The sequence below is a fragment of the Candoia aspera genome, chromosome 3 (assembly GCF_035149785.1).
Source record: "Candoia aspera isolate rCanAsp1 chromosome 3, rCanAsp1.hap2, whole genome shotgun sequence".
NCBI lineage: Eukaryota > Metazoa > Chordata > Lepidosauria > Squamata > Boidae > Candoia > Candoia aspera.
In genome coordinates, this window is record NC_086155.1 from 137,090,634 (window position 1) to 137,106,660 (window position 16,027).

The window sequence follows — 16,027 nt, forward strand, 5'->3', positions numbered from 1 at the left end:
CTTGGTGGCAAAACGATTGCTCACTTCTGGTATGCCTAGTTATATGACTGGCAGTTTGTCTCTATAAAAGCAAGGTTGAAGCTAAATATTGGCATGAGGGGTGTCTGCAGGGTAGGGTGGAAAAAAGTTGAGAAGGGTGAAACTATGTGATCAAAGCACCATCTGTTTGGTGTGTGTGTGTGAAGTGTAACACCCATAAAAAACAGTAGCACTTTGATCCCAGCATTGTAGCCACCATCTTAACTTTTTTAACCACACCCAGTGGACGTCCCTGATTAGCTTCTATCAAAAAGAGATCATGGCAGACTTTTCTATCAAGAGAAACCAGCATAATTCTTCATCCGTCATTTCTGCTGCCCATATTTAACAGATACTGTTTCTATGTTTTCAGGCAATATATTACTTACATGCTGTAATAAGTAGCAGCTTCTTAAGCATAATAAGTAGCAGCTTCTTAAGCATTCCCCAGTGCACAATTAAAATCCAGCCAAAGTCTTGGAACGAGAGATGGACTTTTAAAAAAATAGTTGCATCATACTGCTTTTCCAGGTAGTGATGTTACATTCATTTCCTCAGCCCTTCTCCACCAGAGTCTTACATTATGGTAAATAATGTTGAAGTTCAGAGAATTGGGTATTTGGTATTTTTGAGGTAAAACGTGTAGAGCTTCCTCCTTTCTCAAGTTATGTATCACGATCAATGTTATGCTGTCCTGATGATCTGTGTGGAACTGCATAGGTCAATGTGACCTTGTGTGTTAACCAGCCCTTGATTGTCAAGCAATAGATTTCTCAGCTTCATTCACCAAAACAGAACACAAGCAAATTTTTCTTGCTCAAGGTGGAAAAAAGGTTTCAAGCAACTTGAGATGAATCCAGCACATCTAGCAAGTTCCTTACAGATTTCTAGAACATCTATCACCAGCCTAGAAGTCTTGCTCTTTTTCCACAAACACTTTTTTACAATAAGGATCAGCCTGCCTACTGTGCCTTAGTTGCATAACCAACTCATTGAACCCTGCAGTGTGTTCAACCCTTGTTTCATTGATAGATTTGCACATGACTAAGCTGCAGGGATCAAACACCACTTTACTTGCTATGTAAAAGCAAAATGGACAAAACTCAGGATTGGGTATATCAGTTCCATCCCTTGAACTTCATGTAAGTAAGTTCTGCTGCCATTTTTAGACTTTCTGTGTATAAACCTGTAGCACAAGTTAATCTTTTAAATATTTGAGGGACTACGATGCAAGTTTTCCTTTACAGGATTAGGTAAGCCATTGTACATAAGTCACATAAAGTGCCCAGAAACTACTAGTGTAGACCAATGTGAATTCCATGCTTTTTGACATGCCATCACAGAGTGGCTACCAATACCAAGTGACCAGCATGCTGCAAGATCAGCCTTTTGCTAAGACAAAGGGGATAGTAGAAAGGTGGGTTTGTCAGACCATTACATCACTGACACTGAATGTTATTTATTTATTATTTATTAAAGAGATTTATATGGCAGCCCAATTCACTCACAGTGACTCTGGGCGGCTTACAGAAATAAAACCCCAAGTACAAAACCCACTACACCTCCACCCCACTGGCAGCAACAATGCATTCAAACAAACCACTTGATGGGCTCCATATCAAACTGGGATCCCCAGGCCCACTGGCAAAACCATATCTTCAAGGCCCTTCAAAAGAGTATTAAGGTGGGGGTTAATCTTATCTCTGTGGGGATGATGTTCCACAGGGAGGGAGCCACCATGGAGAAGGCCATTCTTCTTGGTCCCACTAGATTGACTTCCTTAATGGGGGAACTAGTAACATACCACACTTCCCCGATCTGGTGAGTCAGGTAGATGTAATTGGGAAAAGGTGGTCCTTCAAATAAGCTGGTCCCAAGCCATGTAGGGCTTTAAAGGTGATAACCAGCACCTTGAATTGGACCCAGAAGCACCCCAAACCCAGAGTCATGGGTTTGGATGGGCATCCTTCTAGCTTCTAGGAATGGGTGTCCTTCTAGCTGTGCAGTGTCTTTTGTTGTTTAAACATGCATGCAAAATCCATTGTTCTCTTGTTTCCATTGTCCTCTTGTTAGTTTCCAAACTCTTAATATATATTTCAAAAGAACGTAAGCATTTTCCAAAGTCAATTTGTCTTCTGGAACAAAATTGATATGTGAAATCTGAAAAGGAGCCATTATAGCACCATCATATGAAACTTTTTAACATTACACCTTCCATAAAAACCTGAACTATCACATTTTTATCATTGTCCAATAGATGTATAATAATAATAACAATAATAATTTTAAATCATTAAAATATGGCATGTTTCCATTGTCAAAATGGGCATCCATTAATATTTCTGTGCTGGATACTCCAATTCCTTAGTTTATGTCTCCCTACACTAGGAATGAATACACACACACTGTGTATATATTTCATTCAATCGTGCCCAATTCTTAGAGACTGCCTGGAAAAGTTCCTATAGTTTTCTTGGCAAGGTTTTTCAAAAGTGGTTTGCCATTGCCTCTTTCCTAGGGCTGAGAGAGAGTGACTGGCCCAAGGTCACTCAGCTGGTTTCGTGCCTAAGGCAGGACTAGAACCCATGGTCTCCCAGTTTATAGCCTGCTGCCTTAACCACTAGACCAAACTAGCTCCCTGGAATATATTTACCCTGGATTTAAAACCTGTTGTGTTTTCCTTAGTCATCTAGGATTCTTCGGTGTGATTCACTGTTTACTTCAGACAAGATTACATGACAATGCAGTGCAGTACCCATTTCTTAAACCCAAACTGCAACAAAGGGTTCATCCCTACACCCCAGATTCATGCTTATCATTTCTTTCTCCTGGATAACTATATGCAAATGAAGTTTAAGCTTAACTTTTAAACATGCAAACAGTTGGGGACATGGAGCAGCTCAATATTATTACCATCTAAGATGTTTGAAAATGAAAATGCTGGTAAGGTACTTACACAGCTTTCTTTTCACTCAGAGTGGAGGCTGAAAGTGCAGATGCTGCACATCATTTTCTCTGGTTATCCTATTTCACCCCCTCCTCAATTCTCCCAGCCACCTGCTATGACCTGATGTCCTCCTAGCAAATGTTAGTCAACTTTAGAGTGGAAGCTCATAAATAGAAGCCCATAAGAAACTTTACCTTCCCTTTATGAAGATGTATCATCTTGCCCAAGAGAATACAAGCTGTAATCACTCTTAATAATTCTTCTTTCCTTGTCTGTGTTACATTAAACATCCAGAAGATGATAAAATGCTGACTAAGGAATCATTTCTTAATCTTTAAGCCTGGATGGATGACAGAGAGAGAGAGAAAGACAGAGAGATCTAAAATGCGATAGTTGTACCACACTCAGGCTCCACAACTTCATATCATCTAGAAAATAATAATTTCTTTCAGGGACAACAAAAAGCGAAAAGTGTATTTTTAATACTGCTGCCATATTGACCTCTCATTTCCCAAGCTGGCACCTGCTGCATGTATAGGACTACAATAACTGAGCCTGGAGATGATGGGAACTTTATCCAGACATGGAGGATGGCAGAATGGGGAACACTGGCATAGAATGAAATTTGTACAGTAAATTACTCCCAAACAGGAAGCACTGAATAATGAAGGATCTGGCTTTTCCCCTCTCCTCATCTGTGCTGTGAATGAATTAAATAAATAGTTTGAGTCTGCTGGAATCTGAGACAGTGCTGATTTGGGTGGGGTGGCGGCGGCTGGTAATACTAGTGGCCAAGAATAGCTTGATTGTAGCCTATTATTGTTTTCAAACCATGATACCTGAACATAAAAAAGAAGAGGCAGATTGCACTTGTACTTTTCTGCATTGAATGAGACATAAAGGAATACTGTGCATATATAATACGGCTGGGCAGTTCTTCAGATTCAAAAGGAAAATGGTGCTTTGGATCACATGGGGTTATTCATGTAGCTGTCAGAAACTCTTTAAAGCAGCTGGGATCACACAGCTGTCCTCTGCAGCTGCAGTATGTTCCCAGGAAAAAAGACAGAATTGTTGGCTCCTGTTACAAGTGCATCCCCATGTGTTCCAACACAACTTTTTGCATTTGAACCTGAAACACTGCACAGTCCTAATGTACAGCATAAGGCACACTCTGTATATCCATGATCAGGGATCTCATTTGTGCAGCAATTCCAATTATATTCAAAGACTTTTTAAGTATAGAATTACAGATCTCCCTGTACACAATTTCTGCTGGGTTTGGCATTTTAGTTGCTGTTCCATTCCACCTCTGAAATTTATTTATTTTATTATTTATTGAACACATTTATATAGCCGTCCAACTCATACATGGTGACTTGGGGCAGCTTGCAGAATTAAAATCTACAATACAAAAACCCATCAACCCTCCGCCCCCCCAAGGCAGCTACAAACACAATAAAATCAGCCAGTTGATTGGCTCTGTATTAACCTGGGGTCCCTAGGCCTGTTGACAAAACCATGTCTTCAGGGCCATCCAGAAAAGTATCAAGGTGGGATATTTGCCTATTGCTTTTAGTGAATGCATAACCTGGAGAATTTTCCACTTAATTAGGTAATAGGAGCTGGTCTCAAGGTGATAAAAAAAAGGAAAGGCCAAGTAGCCCCATCTTCAATGCAATTTGATCAAGCCTTCCTGTTTCTAGTGGTAAACAAAGCAGGCAACTTGGAGGTACCCCATAGCTATTCAAGGTTGGGTTGGCTCCCCTTGTTGCATCATGGTCCTGCTGCCCTTGTGGCACATTTCAAATGGGACATGGAAGGAAGAATGCATTACTCTTACCTAGCTGTCTTTATGAGCAACTCCCCATGGAGCAAAATTGGGAAACACTGAAAGATGATGCTCAACATTGGTTTACTCAGTTATGGCCTCTTCCCCATCAGTTCTTTCCCCTGTATCTTCACCTACTTCCTCCCTGGCTCCCTCCCTTTTACCCCCATATCTAATAGCAACATCAGGTCATATTTATTTTCCCATCTTCTCCCTTTTATTTAAGGAGTAAGTGTATTACAGGACTAAGGAGCAGCAGTGTTGATCCTGGGTTCCTCTGCAATCACAACAGGAAGAACTTTATTTCCACACTTGTCCCAATTTGAAAATGGAGGAGCTTGATCCAAGAAACTAAAGCCTACAGAAGTATTCACATTCTAACATTTAGCAAAGATGTAATTTCCACTTAGGATGGTATCACCAAAGAGGATATGCATCACCCCCCCCCCAAAAAAGGGGGGCAAGAATCCTATAGTAGTAGCTAACCGTATGAAGCAATAGTTCCTTGCAGAGTAAAAAAAAATGTATGACATTGATAGGTGGACAGACATAGATGCAAATTTAGAAATTTAATTGCCAGTTAAAAATTTCCCTCTGTAAAGCAGAAGACATGGCTACTCAATGTTTTCCGACTGCTTAGAACCATTAATCTCAACATGTTCCTTTGTTCATTGGATGGAATTCTACCATCAAGCAAAAAGGAAGAACGGAAAGGAAGTTCACATCCTCCTGGTGTTTTTCTTTACAGACAGGAATACGTTAGTGAGCACACTGTAGGAATTATTTGGCAATTTTAGATGGAAAATACATTCATTACAGGCAGTGGTGCATGTGTCTTTGTAAATCAGTTGAAATTTATCCTGTAGGGAGGCAATGATTCATACTCCAGAAAAGGCTTTTGTGCTGATAGTTTTGTTTTCGGAGGAAACATATGCTGTGAAGTGGCAGTGGTATTAATGGCAATGCCCCTGCTTCCATACCAGGGCCATTTCAATGAGGCAAAAGCAGACCATTTATATCCAGGATACTACAGCTTCATGCTGTCATCCACTACAGAATGCAATCACATCATCCACCACCGCTCATTTCATCTTTTGAGAACCTTCTTGGAAACAGAAAGCGAAGGCAGCAATTTTAAAATATGACGTCAAGGAGTTATATACATCTACCTGCTGGTTATGCCAAGCTGCCAAGCGCTGGGGAATATATTGATTGATGTACACTGCAAAGGAAATGCATTTGAGTTTGAAAATGGAAATGGAATTTGACCGGGGGGGCAGGGGGCTCACTCAAGGGACTTACACAAAATGACAACACAGAGAGACCATGATAAAAAAAAGTAGGAATTTTAAGATGAGCAAGAGAAAAGTTATGACAGTTCATGTTAAGAATTTAAGTATAGTAGCTGTTTTTAATAGGGTGATTTAACTATTGCATTACTGGCTTCATCTACAGAAAGCCTTTTAAAATAAGCTTGGCAGCCAATGTACTTGGCTGATCTTGAGCATGAAGGTTGGATATAGAATTCCTACTTTGCTGAAACAAAAAAGGCACACATATTCCAGGTGTTGTATTTCTAATAGAAGGCCAGCCACAAACAAAAGCTGAAGGGATTTTTCCACTTTTTGTCACCTCCATTGACACTCCAGGACCTGAAACATTCAGTTCCAAGATTCAGTTCTGTCTGAGCTTTGAACTTTGAACAAATCGCTGTCCAAAAAATAAGCACATTAGATCTGGCATTCTGTATAAAATAAATTCTTAATAAAAATGACTGAAGTAGATCAATGAGACATTTTTTTCCTCTGATAATGTGAAATCATGGGAACATGTTTTGGTCCCTAATTTCATAATCAACCTAAGCAAATCACAAAATATTCAGCTAGCATGTATAGCTGAAAATATTAGAATTATGCTAATTATCCATATATTTAAGTTTTAAGACTAAAAAGGATAGGATAAAGTGAAAAGTGGGGAGCACTGAATGCAGGAATGAGCAACAGAGAATCTTTTTTTACGAATAAAAGGAAGGTATTGGTATCAAATTTATTTCTGTCATATAAATTCAGAACTAAATTACTTCTTCAGAGGCAATTGGCTCCTATTCTCATGAAAAGTACTCTTTGGCATTCTTCTTTGCTGAAATTGATTGATCCATTTGCTTTTTGATCATTTGCTCAAGAAGAACTGAGTTACAAAATGCGTTGGGCAGAAATAAATTGTAATGTATATAAATGACTGGCAATATAAGGTTCTTATCAGCTACTTTACTATAGAAAGAGCTTTAGGTTGGATTTAATCTCCCAAGAACTCAGGCAATTCCTAGGATGCTTCATTGATGGCAGAATTATTCAGCACTAGGAACAGGAGTTACTATTTTCTCTTGGGGATTAATTACATGTACTGTACCATTGACTAAACAAGTTAAGGGTGGGGGGAAACACACACAAGAGAACTGTAGTATGTTCTGAATACTGTAGTAGTACTCAGAAAAGAGGTGTTGGAATGCCTTTGTGGATCTCAGCACAAGAAGCATTTTATAGAAAAGAAACAGTGGGCAAACAGAAATGATTGACATACCAAGAGTAGTTAGAACAAGAACATGGAGAATATAAGATGAAGTCAAAAGATCAATTTAGTTTCCAATGGTTTTCATATGTACAGCTAAGAGAAAGATTTAAAGTAGACAAAAGAACATTTGGAATTGAACTAAACAAGACAGAATTTGAAACTGAATTATGTGCAAATGATGAACATATCAATTGCTAAAATGTATAAGCTTTTACTGAAATTTGAAATGGAAGAACAAGTTAAAGAGTGCATGATAAAATGGGCTAAGAAATTTGGTTATAACATACAGATGGATCAATGGGAAAATATGTGGCTGAAAGGACTGAAATTCACATTATAATTTGAAAGAGAATTTTTACAAAATGAGGTACTGTTGGTATATGACACCAGAAAAACTTTCTAGAATCTACAGAGGTGCTTCAAATTTACGTTGGAAATGTGGAAAACATGAAGAGTCATTTTATCGTGCTTTGTGGACTTGTTAAAAAGGCTAGGAAATTTTGGATTCAAATACAAACAGTGATACAATGAATTCTAAGGGTTAATATTCAACTGAAACCCGAACTTTTCTTGCTGGGACTAATGGACAGACAACTAGAAAAGACTTATGGATCATTGTTTTTGTACATGGTAGCTGCAGTGAGATTATTATATGCACAAAGACAGAAAGACTCTGAAATACCCACAATGGAGGAATGGTTGGTGAAGATGTCAGAATTTTCCAGACATAGCAAAATTGACTTGATTAGGGCAAAGGCAATAACAACATTTGTTAGTGACTGAAAACCCCTTATGGACTTTTTGCTGAAAACGGAAAAAAATGAACTTATGATTTATGGGTTTGATGATTAGAAAGGGTAGAATATGGAAAGGAGGGAGCGATGATGTAACCTTAAGAGAGTGGATAAAATATAAATGCATTTATAACTGCTGTAAAGAAGATGAGAAACCACTTGTTTGTATCTTTTTCTTCCTTTTTGTTTTTTCTTTCATTTCTTTTCTAGTTACTTACCACTTTTGTTCTACTTTACTTTCTTTTTTTTTAATTTATATCATTTTTACTTTGTAAAAAACTTCAATAAAAGTTAATTTAAAAGAAAAAAAGTATTAGATTCTGAAGAATCATTTTTGACATACTTTCCCCCAAATCACATATAAAGTAAAGTCTCCTTCCCATCAAGCTCTTCTCCAGGAAATGTTTTGTGTTGTTTTCTTGGTAGTAAAACAGAAAGGGTTTGCCATTAAATTATTCTAGTGTATAGCACTATTGTTCCCTGGAGGTCTTCCATCCAAGTAGCAACCAGACCTAACCCTGCTTAGCTTCTGGACCATGCCACCTGTGGAGGTTCCAAAACCCTTATGATATACCGTTAAGTAGGCTGGAGAGAAACAGGCAGTAGTTCCTAGTCAACTAGGAGTTTTATGACATGAATTTAAATTTTCAGCTGCATTGTGTATGAGATGTATATCACCTTGACTTTTGAAAGGAAGGTTAATGTAAATATGCCCAGAATTCATTTTAGGATTCATAACTCAGTTACATCTTTTGCATTTCCACTGAAAATGCATCAGATAAAGGGGCTGAGAAAGATACCACCTTCCTGTGACAATCAGAATTAAAGAAAATACTAGATAGACTTGTATCAGCTTTGTGTCCCCAGATGTTATTAGACTACAATCCCATAATCCCTGACCTCTAGAGATGGTGAGATTTATAGACAACAATATCTGGGAAAACTGAACAAAAAAGGCCAATAAGGAGCCTTTGCACAATTAAAAAAAAATCATGTTCAATTGCAAATGTTACATTGAAGATGAGTAATGCTTTTATTTCATTAAAATATAGTGGAAACAGATTTTGTAAAAGAGTTAGGGTTTTCAATAACTTATTAATATTTACATTTGAAAATGTTGCTTTACAATTATTATACAAAAGATTCTGAAAAGCTTTAGAGATGGGGAAGATGTACCATATCCTTCACAGCCAAGAAGGGAAAAACAGAATAACTAACAGAATGTACTTATTTCCATTACATTATGGACATTAATCTACATTACAAGCATGTATTGGTTTAATACTACCTACACGGTCATTTCCCAATCTTTGTAAACCACAGTTTGGCATCAATAATTCACTGTTCCCTAACTCTACATACAGAATAACAGTTCCAGAGAACTACAGGGAACATGAACCTTTGGGGAGTGCTTGTATTCTTAACAAATGAGCACAGAGGTTCACTAAAGGCTGCATCTCCTGTCACTCCAACGTGTTGATACTGTAGACCTTCACCCTCCTGTGCTGCTATTACAGGAAAAAGAGTGCTTGTTCAGTTACTGCAGAAGATAAGCTGGGGAGGAAGGTTGGTGCTTAAATAGAACAGTGTGGTAACTTTCAAAGAATGAGAGCTGTAGTAACTATTTTAAGCTTACTGCTGAGTGAATAGTATGAATAATAGGTTGTATTCCTATTATTAGTGGAAGGAGATATTCTCTCCTTCCACTAGTACTCAAGTTTTGCTTTGTAAAATCACCTAATTTATCTCTGGGCTGAAGATCATGCTGCACTTGCCACTGATTTACCACGGAAAGCAATATTTCTGTGGCACATAATTCTGGCCGTGTTCATAACATTAAACCTATTTGATAACACGAATCTGCCCCACCAAACTGTGAACTCCACTCCATGTTCCCATGTTGTTATTTATATTAAAAGGGGAAGCACTGAAGGTTATTCACCATGGAAATCACATGTTCTAGTCCATGGAAAGTTAAGTGACAGGAAGAAAGGTACCCCACTTGTGTAAACACTAATACTGAGAATTGCAAAGTGTTCCTATTCTGGACAAAAAAAGAAAAAGAAAAAAAAATCATTAGGAGGATTCCTAGGGGGAAAAAAACGTTCAGATGGACCATTTAAAACTCATGAGTATTTCCCTTTCTCCTTGAGCTACAACTTGCTTATTTACTCTTTTGTTATTATTTCAGGAGACAATGATAGGTGCTCAGATGACTAAATAAAATCCCTGGCTTCAAATAAGTTAAACTATGCACTCAATTCATGAGCTTATTTCTTGTAGGCACACATGACATAAGGCATCATTTACTCTGGAAACTCTCTGTGAACAAATTACTAGACATTTCGTATAAGCTGTCATGAGAAACGAAAAATATTCCTAGTGTCTGATCATAATGAATCTTTCAATTAAAAAGTTTAAAATGTTGGGAGGGGTTAAAGACAGCTTGATAGAGGAGGAAATGGAAGCTCTTCACAAATTTCACTGTAACTCTTAGTACCACTGGTGCTTTGTCTCCTTTTTGGTATCATCAAAGTTCTATCAGTGTGTGACAGCCACTGCACCATGTATTTCCTTGAGTCAACTTAGCTTTAGATGTCCTTGTTTCATTCTTTTTGGCAAAATAAAAATTTATTTCTCCACTAGAGAACGGCATTCTTGCAAGTTGCCCCAGGGAGCCACAGTGAAGAATCAAACAATGATATCAGCTTCAAGATATACGTTTGTAGGAATCCTTTTCTGCCTTGCATGATATACCTGTAGTAGGCATGATCAGCGCAAGACTACGGGGCACTGAATGTCTCAAGAAAAGACGGTTGCCTGATGTCAGCCGTGAAGTCTTTTTGACAGTCTTAGTCCAAAATATCTGTTTCAAATGGAACCAGATGATAGTATGACAAGTTGGTGACGTAAGCTGCTGGGTCATCAGTGTCCTGCAGCTCAGAGGTAAATTCACTAACATTCTCAAACCTAGAAATGGATAAAACAAAGAACTGTCATTCATACCAAGACATATGATACAATAAAGATAAACTCTTCCTGGTTTATCAGCATAGAATAAAACATCTCGAAGAGGCAGAAAAATCACATACCATAAGACACCTGGGGATACAAATCAGGGACTCTGGCACTGCTGTCCCAGCATATTATTATGATCACCCCAAGGCAACCCTGACAGAAAAGGAGATACTGGTCTATGTTTTCTATGTTGTTTGTTGTTGTTGTTTATTCATTCAGTCGCTTCCGACTCTTCGTGACTTCATGGACCAGCCCACGCCAGAGCTTCCTGTCGGTCTTTCTATGTTGTAACACCACCAAAATAACGGCCAGAGGCAGGTACTACAATTCATTAGCCAAACCAGATCAAATCATCTGGGGAACCAATAGGGGACTGACTGATCAAATGTAACTGCCATTACATCTCTCTTTGAGAGATTCCCTGGTCTGAAAAATCTACAAGAGAACCTGCATAGATGCCGCATGCCTATGGAATCTGAACATCTTGATCTTGAATGCACATCAGTCTCCCTGACCTTTGCTGTCTGCTCTGTCTCTTGTTTCCTGCCTGATTTGAATGATGCCTTTCTTTCTTTCTATCCTTTCCAAAAGATTTATCAGGATTCCAATTCTAAGCAGCAAAGTGGGCTCTTCCTAAGAGAAGGAGACGAACTGGGTCTATGAGATGACCAAGAGCAACAAAGACAGTCAACCAGAAAGCTACAACCACATAGCTAAATCTATGGTATAACCCAAGCCCACTTAATCAGGGATTCCTGAATCACGTTGCTCAGAGTCAAGATCTGGCACCTGTAATCACCAAGCCAGGAAAACTGATTCCCCTATCCATGGCACAAACACAATGCCCTATGTCAGCTAGCAAAAACCTAGAATAAATAATTGAAAAGGAATGGGAGTGATACACTTCAAACCAAAAAGTTTCCTCTTTAAGACTCCACTCTTCAGGGAAGGGATGGAACCCACCAAGTGCACTCATAAAAGCCTTTAGTCTACTCTTATCATTCAGCACTTCAGCAAAGGATCGTTACCTTGTCGTGGTGCTGGAGCTGGAGCACCTCAATGATGCCATGAGCTAAACCGTGAAGGGCCACCCAAGACGGCAAGCTCATGACAGAGAGGTCAGACTAAATGCAATCCCTGGGGAAGGTAATCGCAACCCACCCCAGTATTCTTGCCGTGAAAACTAAATGGATCAGTACAACCAGAGATATGTCAGTATACCATCGGAAGATGAGACCCCCAGGTCGGAAGATGGTCAAAATGCTACTGGGGAGGAACAGAGGATGACTAGCCCCAGACGTGATGACGCAGCTAGCTCAAAGCCGAAAGGACGGCTAGCGGCCGACGGTGCTGCTGGTGAACGGCGAATCCGGTGTTCTAAGGATCAACACACCATTGGAACCTGGAATGTAAGATTTTTGAGCCAGGGCAAATTGGATGTGGTTATTGGTGAGATGTCAAGATTAAAGATAGAGATTTTGGGCGTCAGTGAACTGAAATGGACTGGAATGGGCCACTTCACATCAAATGACCACCAGATCTAATACTGTGGACAAGAGAACCACAGAAGAAACGGAGTAGCCTTCATAATTAATAGTAAAGTGGCTAAAGCAGTGCTTGGATACAATCCAAAAAATGACAGAATGATCTCAATTCGAATTCAGGGCAAGCCATCTAACATCACAGTGATCCAAATATACGCCCCAACCACAAATGCTGAAGAAGCTGAAGTAGAGCAGTTCTATGAGGATCTGCAGCACCTTCTGGACAACACGCCTCAAAGAGATGTTATTTTCATCACAGGAGACTGGAATGCTAAGGTGGGCAGTCAAATGACACCTCGAATTATAGGTAAGTATGGCCTGGGAGAACAAAATGAAGCAGGACATAGGCTGATAGAATTTTGCCAAGACAATTCACTCTGCATAACAAACACTCTCTTCCAGCAACCTAAGAGACGGCTTTATACATGGACTTCACCAGATGGACAACACCGAAATCAGATTGATTACATCCTTTGCAGCCAAAGGTGGCGGACATCTGTACAGTCGGTAAAAACAAGGCCTGGAGCTGACTGTAGTTCAGATCACGAACTTCTTCTTGCACAATTTAGGATCAGACTAAAGAGATTAGGGAAGACCCACAGATCAGCTAGATATGAGCTCACTAATATTCCTAAGGAATATGCAGAGGAGGTGAAGAATAGATTTAAGGGACTGGACTTAGTAGATAGGGTCCCGGAAGAACTCTGGACAGAAGTTGGCAGCATTGTTCAGGAGGCAGCAACAAAATACATCCCAAAGAAAGAGAAAACCAAGAAGGCAAAATGGCTGTCTGCTGAGACACTAGAAGTAGCCCAAGAAAGAAGGAAAGCAAAAGGCAACAGTGATAGGGGGAGATATGCCCAATTAAATGCAAAATTCCAGAGGTTAGCCAGAAGAGATAAGGAATTATTTTTAAACAAGCAATGCGCGGAAGTGGAAGAAGACAATAGAATAGGAAGGACAAGAGACCTCTTCCAGAAAATTAGAAACATCGGAGGTAAATTCCAGGCAAAAATGGGTATGATCAAAAACAAAGATGGCAAGGACCTAACAGAAGAAGAAGAGATCAAGAAAAGGTGGCAAGAATATACAGAAGACCTGTATAGGAAGGATAACAATATCGGGGATAGCTTTGATGGTGTGGTCAGTGAGCTAGAGCCAGACATCCTGAAGTGTGAGGTTGAGTGGGCCTTAAGAAGCATTGCTAATAAGAAGGCAGCAGGAGATGATGACATCCCAGCTGAACTGTTCAAAATCTTACAAGATGATGCTGTCAAGGTAATGCATGCTATATGCCAGCAAATTTGGAAAACACAAGAATGGCCATCAGATTAGAAAAAATCAACTTATATCCCCATACCAAAAAAGGGAAACACTAAAGGATGTTCAAACTATCGAACAGTGGCACTCATTTCACATGCCAGTAAGGTAATGCTCAAGATCCTGCAAGGTAGACTTCAGCAGTTCATGGAGCGAGAATTGCCAGATTTACAAGCTGGGTTTAGAAAAGGCAGAGGAACTAGAGACCAAATTGCCAATATCCGCTGGATAATGGAAAAAGCCAGGGAGTTTCAGAAAAACATCTATTTCTGTTTTATTGACTATTCTAAAGCCTTTGACTGTGTGGACCATAACAAATTGTGGCAAGTTCTTAGTGGTATGGGGATACCGAGTCATCTTGTCTGCCTCCTGAGGAATCTGTATAACGACCAAGTAGCAACAGTAAGAACAGACCACGGAACAACGGACTGGTTTAAGATTGGGAAAGGAGTATGGCAGGGCTGTATACTCTCACCTTGTATGCAGAACACATCATGCGACAAGCTGGGCTTGAGGAATCCAAGGCTGGAGTTAAAATCTCTGGAAGAAACATTAACAATCTCAGATATGCAGATGATACTACTTTGATGGCTGAAAGCGAAGAGGAACTGAGGAGCCTTATGATGAAGGTGAAAGAAGAAAGTGCAAAAGCTGGCTTGCAGCTAAACCTCAACAAAACCAAGATTATGGCAACCAGCTTGATTGATAACTGGCAAATAGAGGGAGAAAATGTAGAAGCAGTGAAAGACTTTGTATTTCTAGGTGCGAAGATTACTGCAGATGCTGACTGCAGTCAGGAAATCAGAAGATGCTTAATCCTTGGGAGAAGAGCAATGACAAATCTCGATAAAATAGTTAAGAGCAGAGACATCACACTGACAACAAAGGTCCGCATAGTTAAAGCAATGGTGTTCCCCGTAGTAACATATGGCTGTTAGAGCTGGACCATAAGGAAGGCTGAGAGAAGGAAGATCGATGCTTTTGAACTGTGGTGTTGGAGGAAAATTCTGAGAGTGCCTTGGACTGCAAGAAGATCAAACCAGTCCATACTCCAGGAAATAAAGCCAGACTGCTCACTTGAGGAAATATTAAAGGCAAAACTGAAATACTTTGGCCACATAATGAGAAGACAGGACACCCTGGAGAAGATGCTGATGCTAGGGAGAGTGGAAGGCAAAAGGAAGAGGGGCCGACCAAAGGCAAGATGGATGGATGATATTCTAGAGGTGACGAACTTGTCCCTGGGGGAGCTGGGGGTGTCGACGACTGACAGGAAGCTCTGGCGTGGGCTGGTCCATGAAGTCACGAAGAGTCGGAAGCAACTAAACGAATAAACAACAACAACCATTCAGCAGGGCTAGTTGGTCATTTGCAGCATTCTTTGTCCCTTTGTCCTCTGTGAAAACTGAGTTTAAGCATAAACTACCTTGGCATTTTGCTCGAGTCTTTTGATTATGGTAACTCACTAGATTTAAGCCGCTTTCAAATGGGCACAGGCCATAGTTTTGCATATCCACAAAAGTTTCCTCAAATTATGCAATTGATGAATCACAAATAAATCTTGTATCCTGATTGAGTACATGCATTTTAATTTACAGGTCACGCTGACAAGGGACTTATCTGTAAGTCAGGATGCTCCATTTTATTATGAACTTGAGTGAAGAATGAAGAAAAGAAGTTAGCTAGAAAGCACTTGAACAATGAGTCATATAATTGAAGCCAGATGTTCCCATTTCACTCCAGAAAGCTTTTGGCAGCTGCTTTAAAGGTCTTTATATTTAGCAGAACCCAATGAAATTTTCAATTTTTTTACCTCTCAAAATAAAGATGGCATCTCTTTGGCCACTGACGTTTGCAACACTGAAATACAAACACTGCACTATAGATAACATTTTATTCCAGGGTGAATTCATCCAAATACATAACTTCTTGACAATGGTATATAAGCCATCATCTCTTGGTTAACTTGTTTTGAATGGATCAA

At 39.5% G+C, this 16,027-nt stretch overlaps 1 protein-coding gene across 1 annotated transcript in view; it reads right to left on the reverse strand.

Annotated features, from left to right (window-relative positions):
- Window positions 1–9,170: 9,170 nt before the first annotated feature.
- Window positions 9,171–16,027, reverse strand: part of PXDC1 (PX domain containing 1) — a 46,635-nt gene continuing 39,778 nt past the window's right edge. The window contains exon 5 of the mRNA XM_063298833.1: window positions 9,171–11,131. Coding sequence (XP_063154903.1) covers window positions 11,014–11,131 — 118 coding nt within the window. The 3' untranslated portion in view covers window positions 9,171–11,013. The remainder of the gene's footprint in view (window positions 11,132–16,027) is intronic.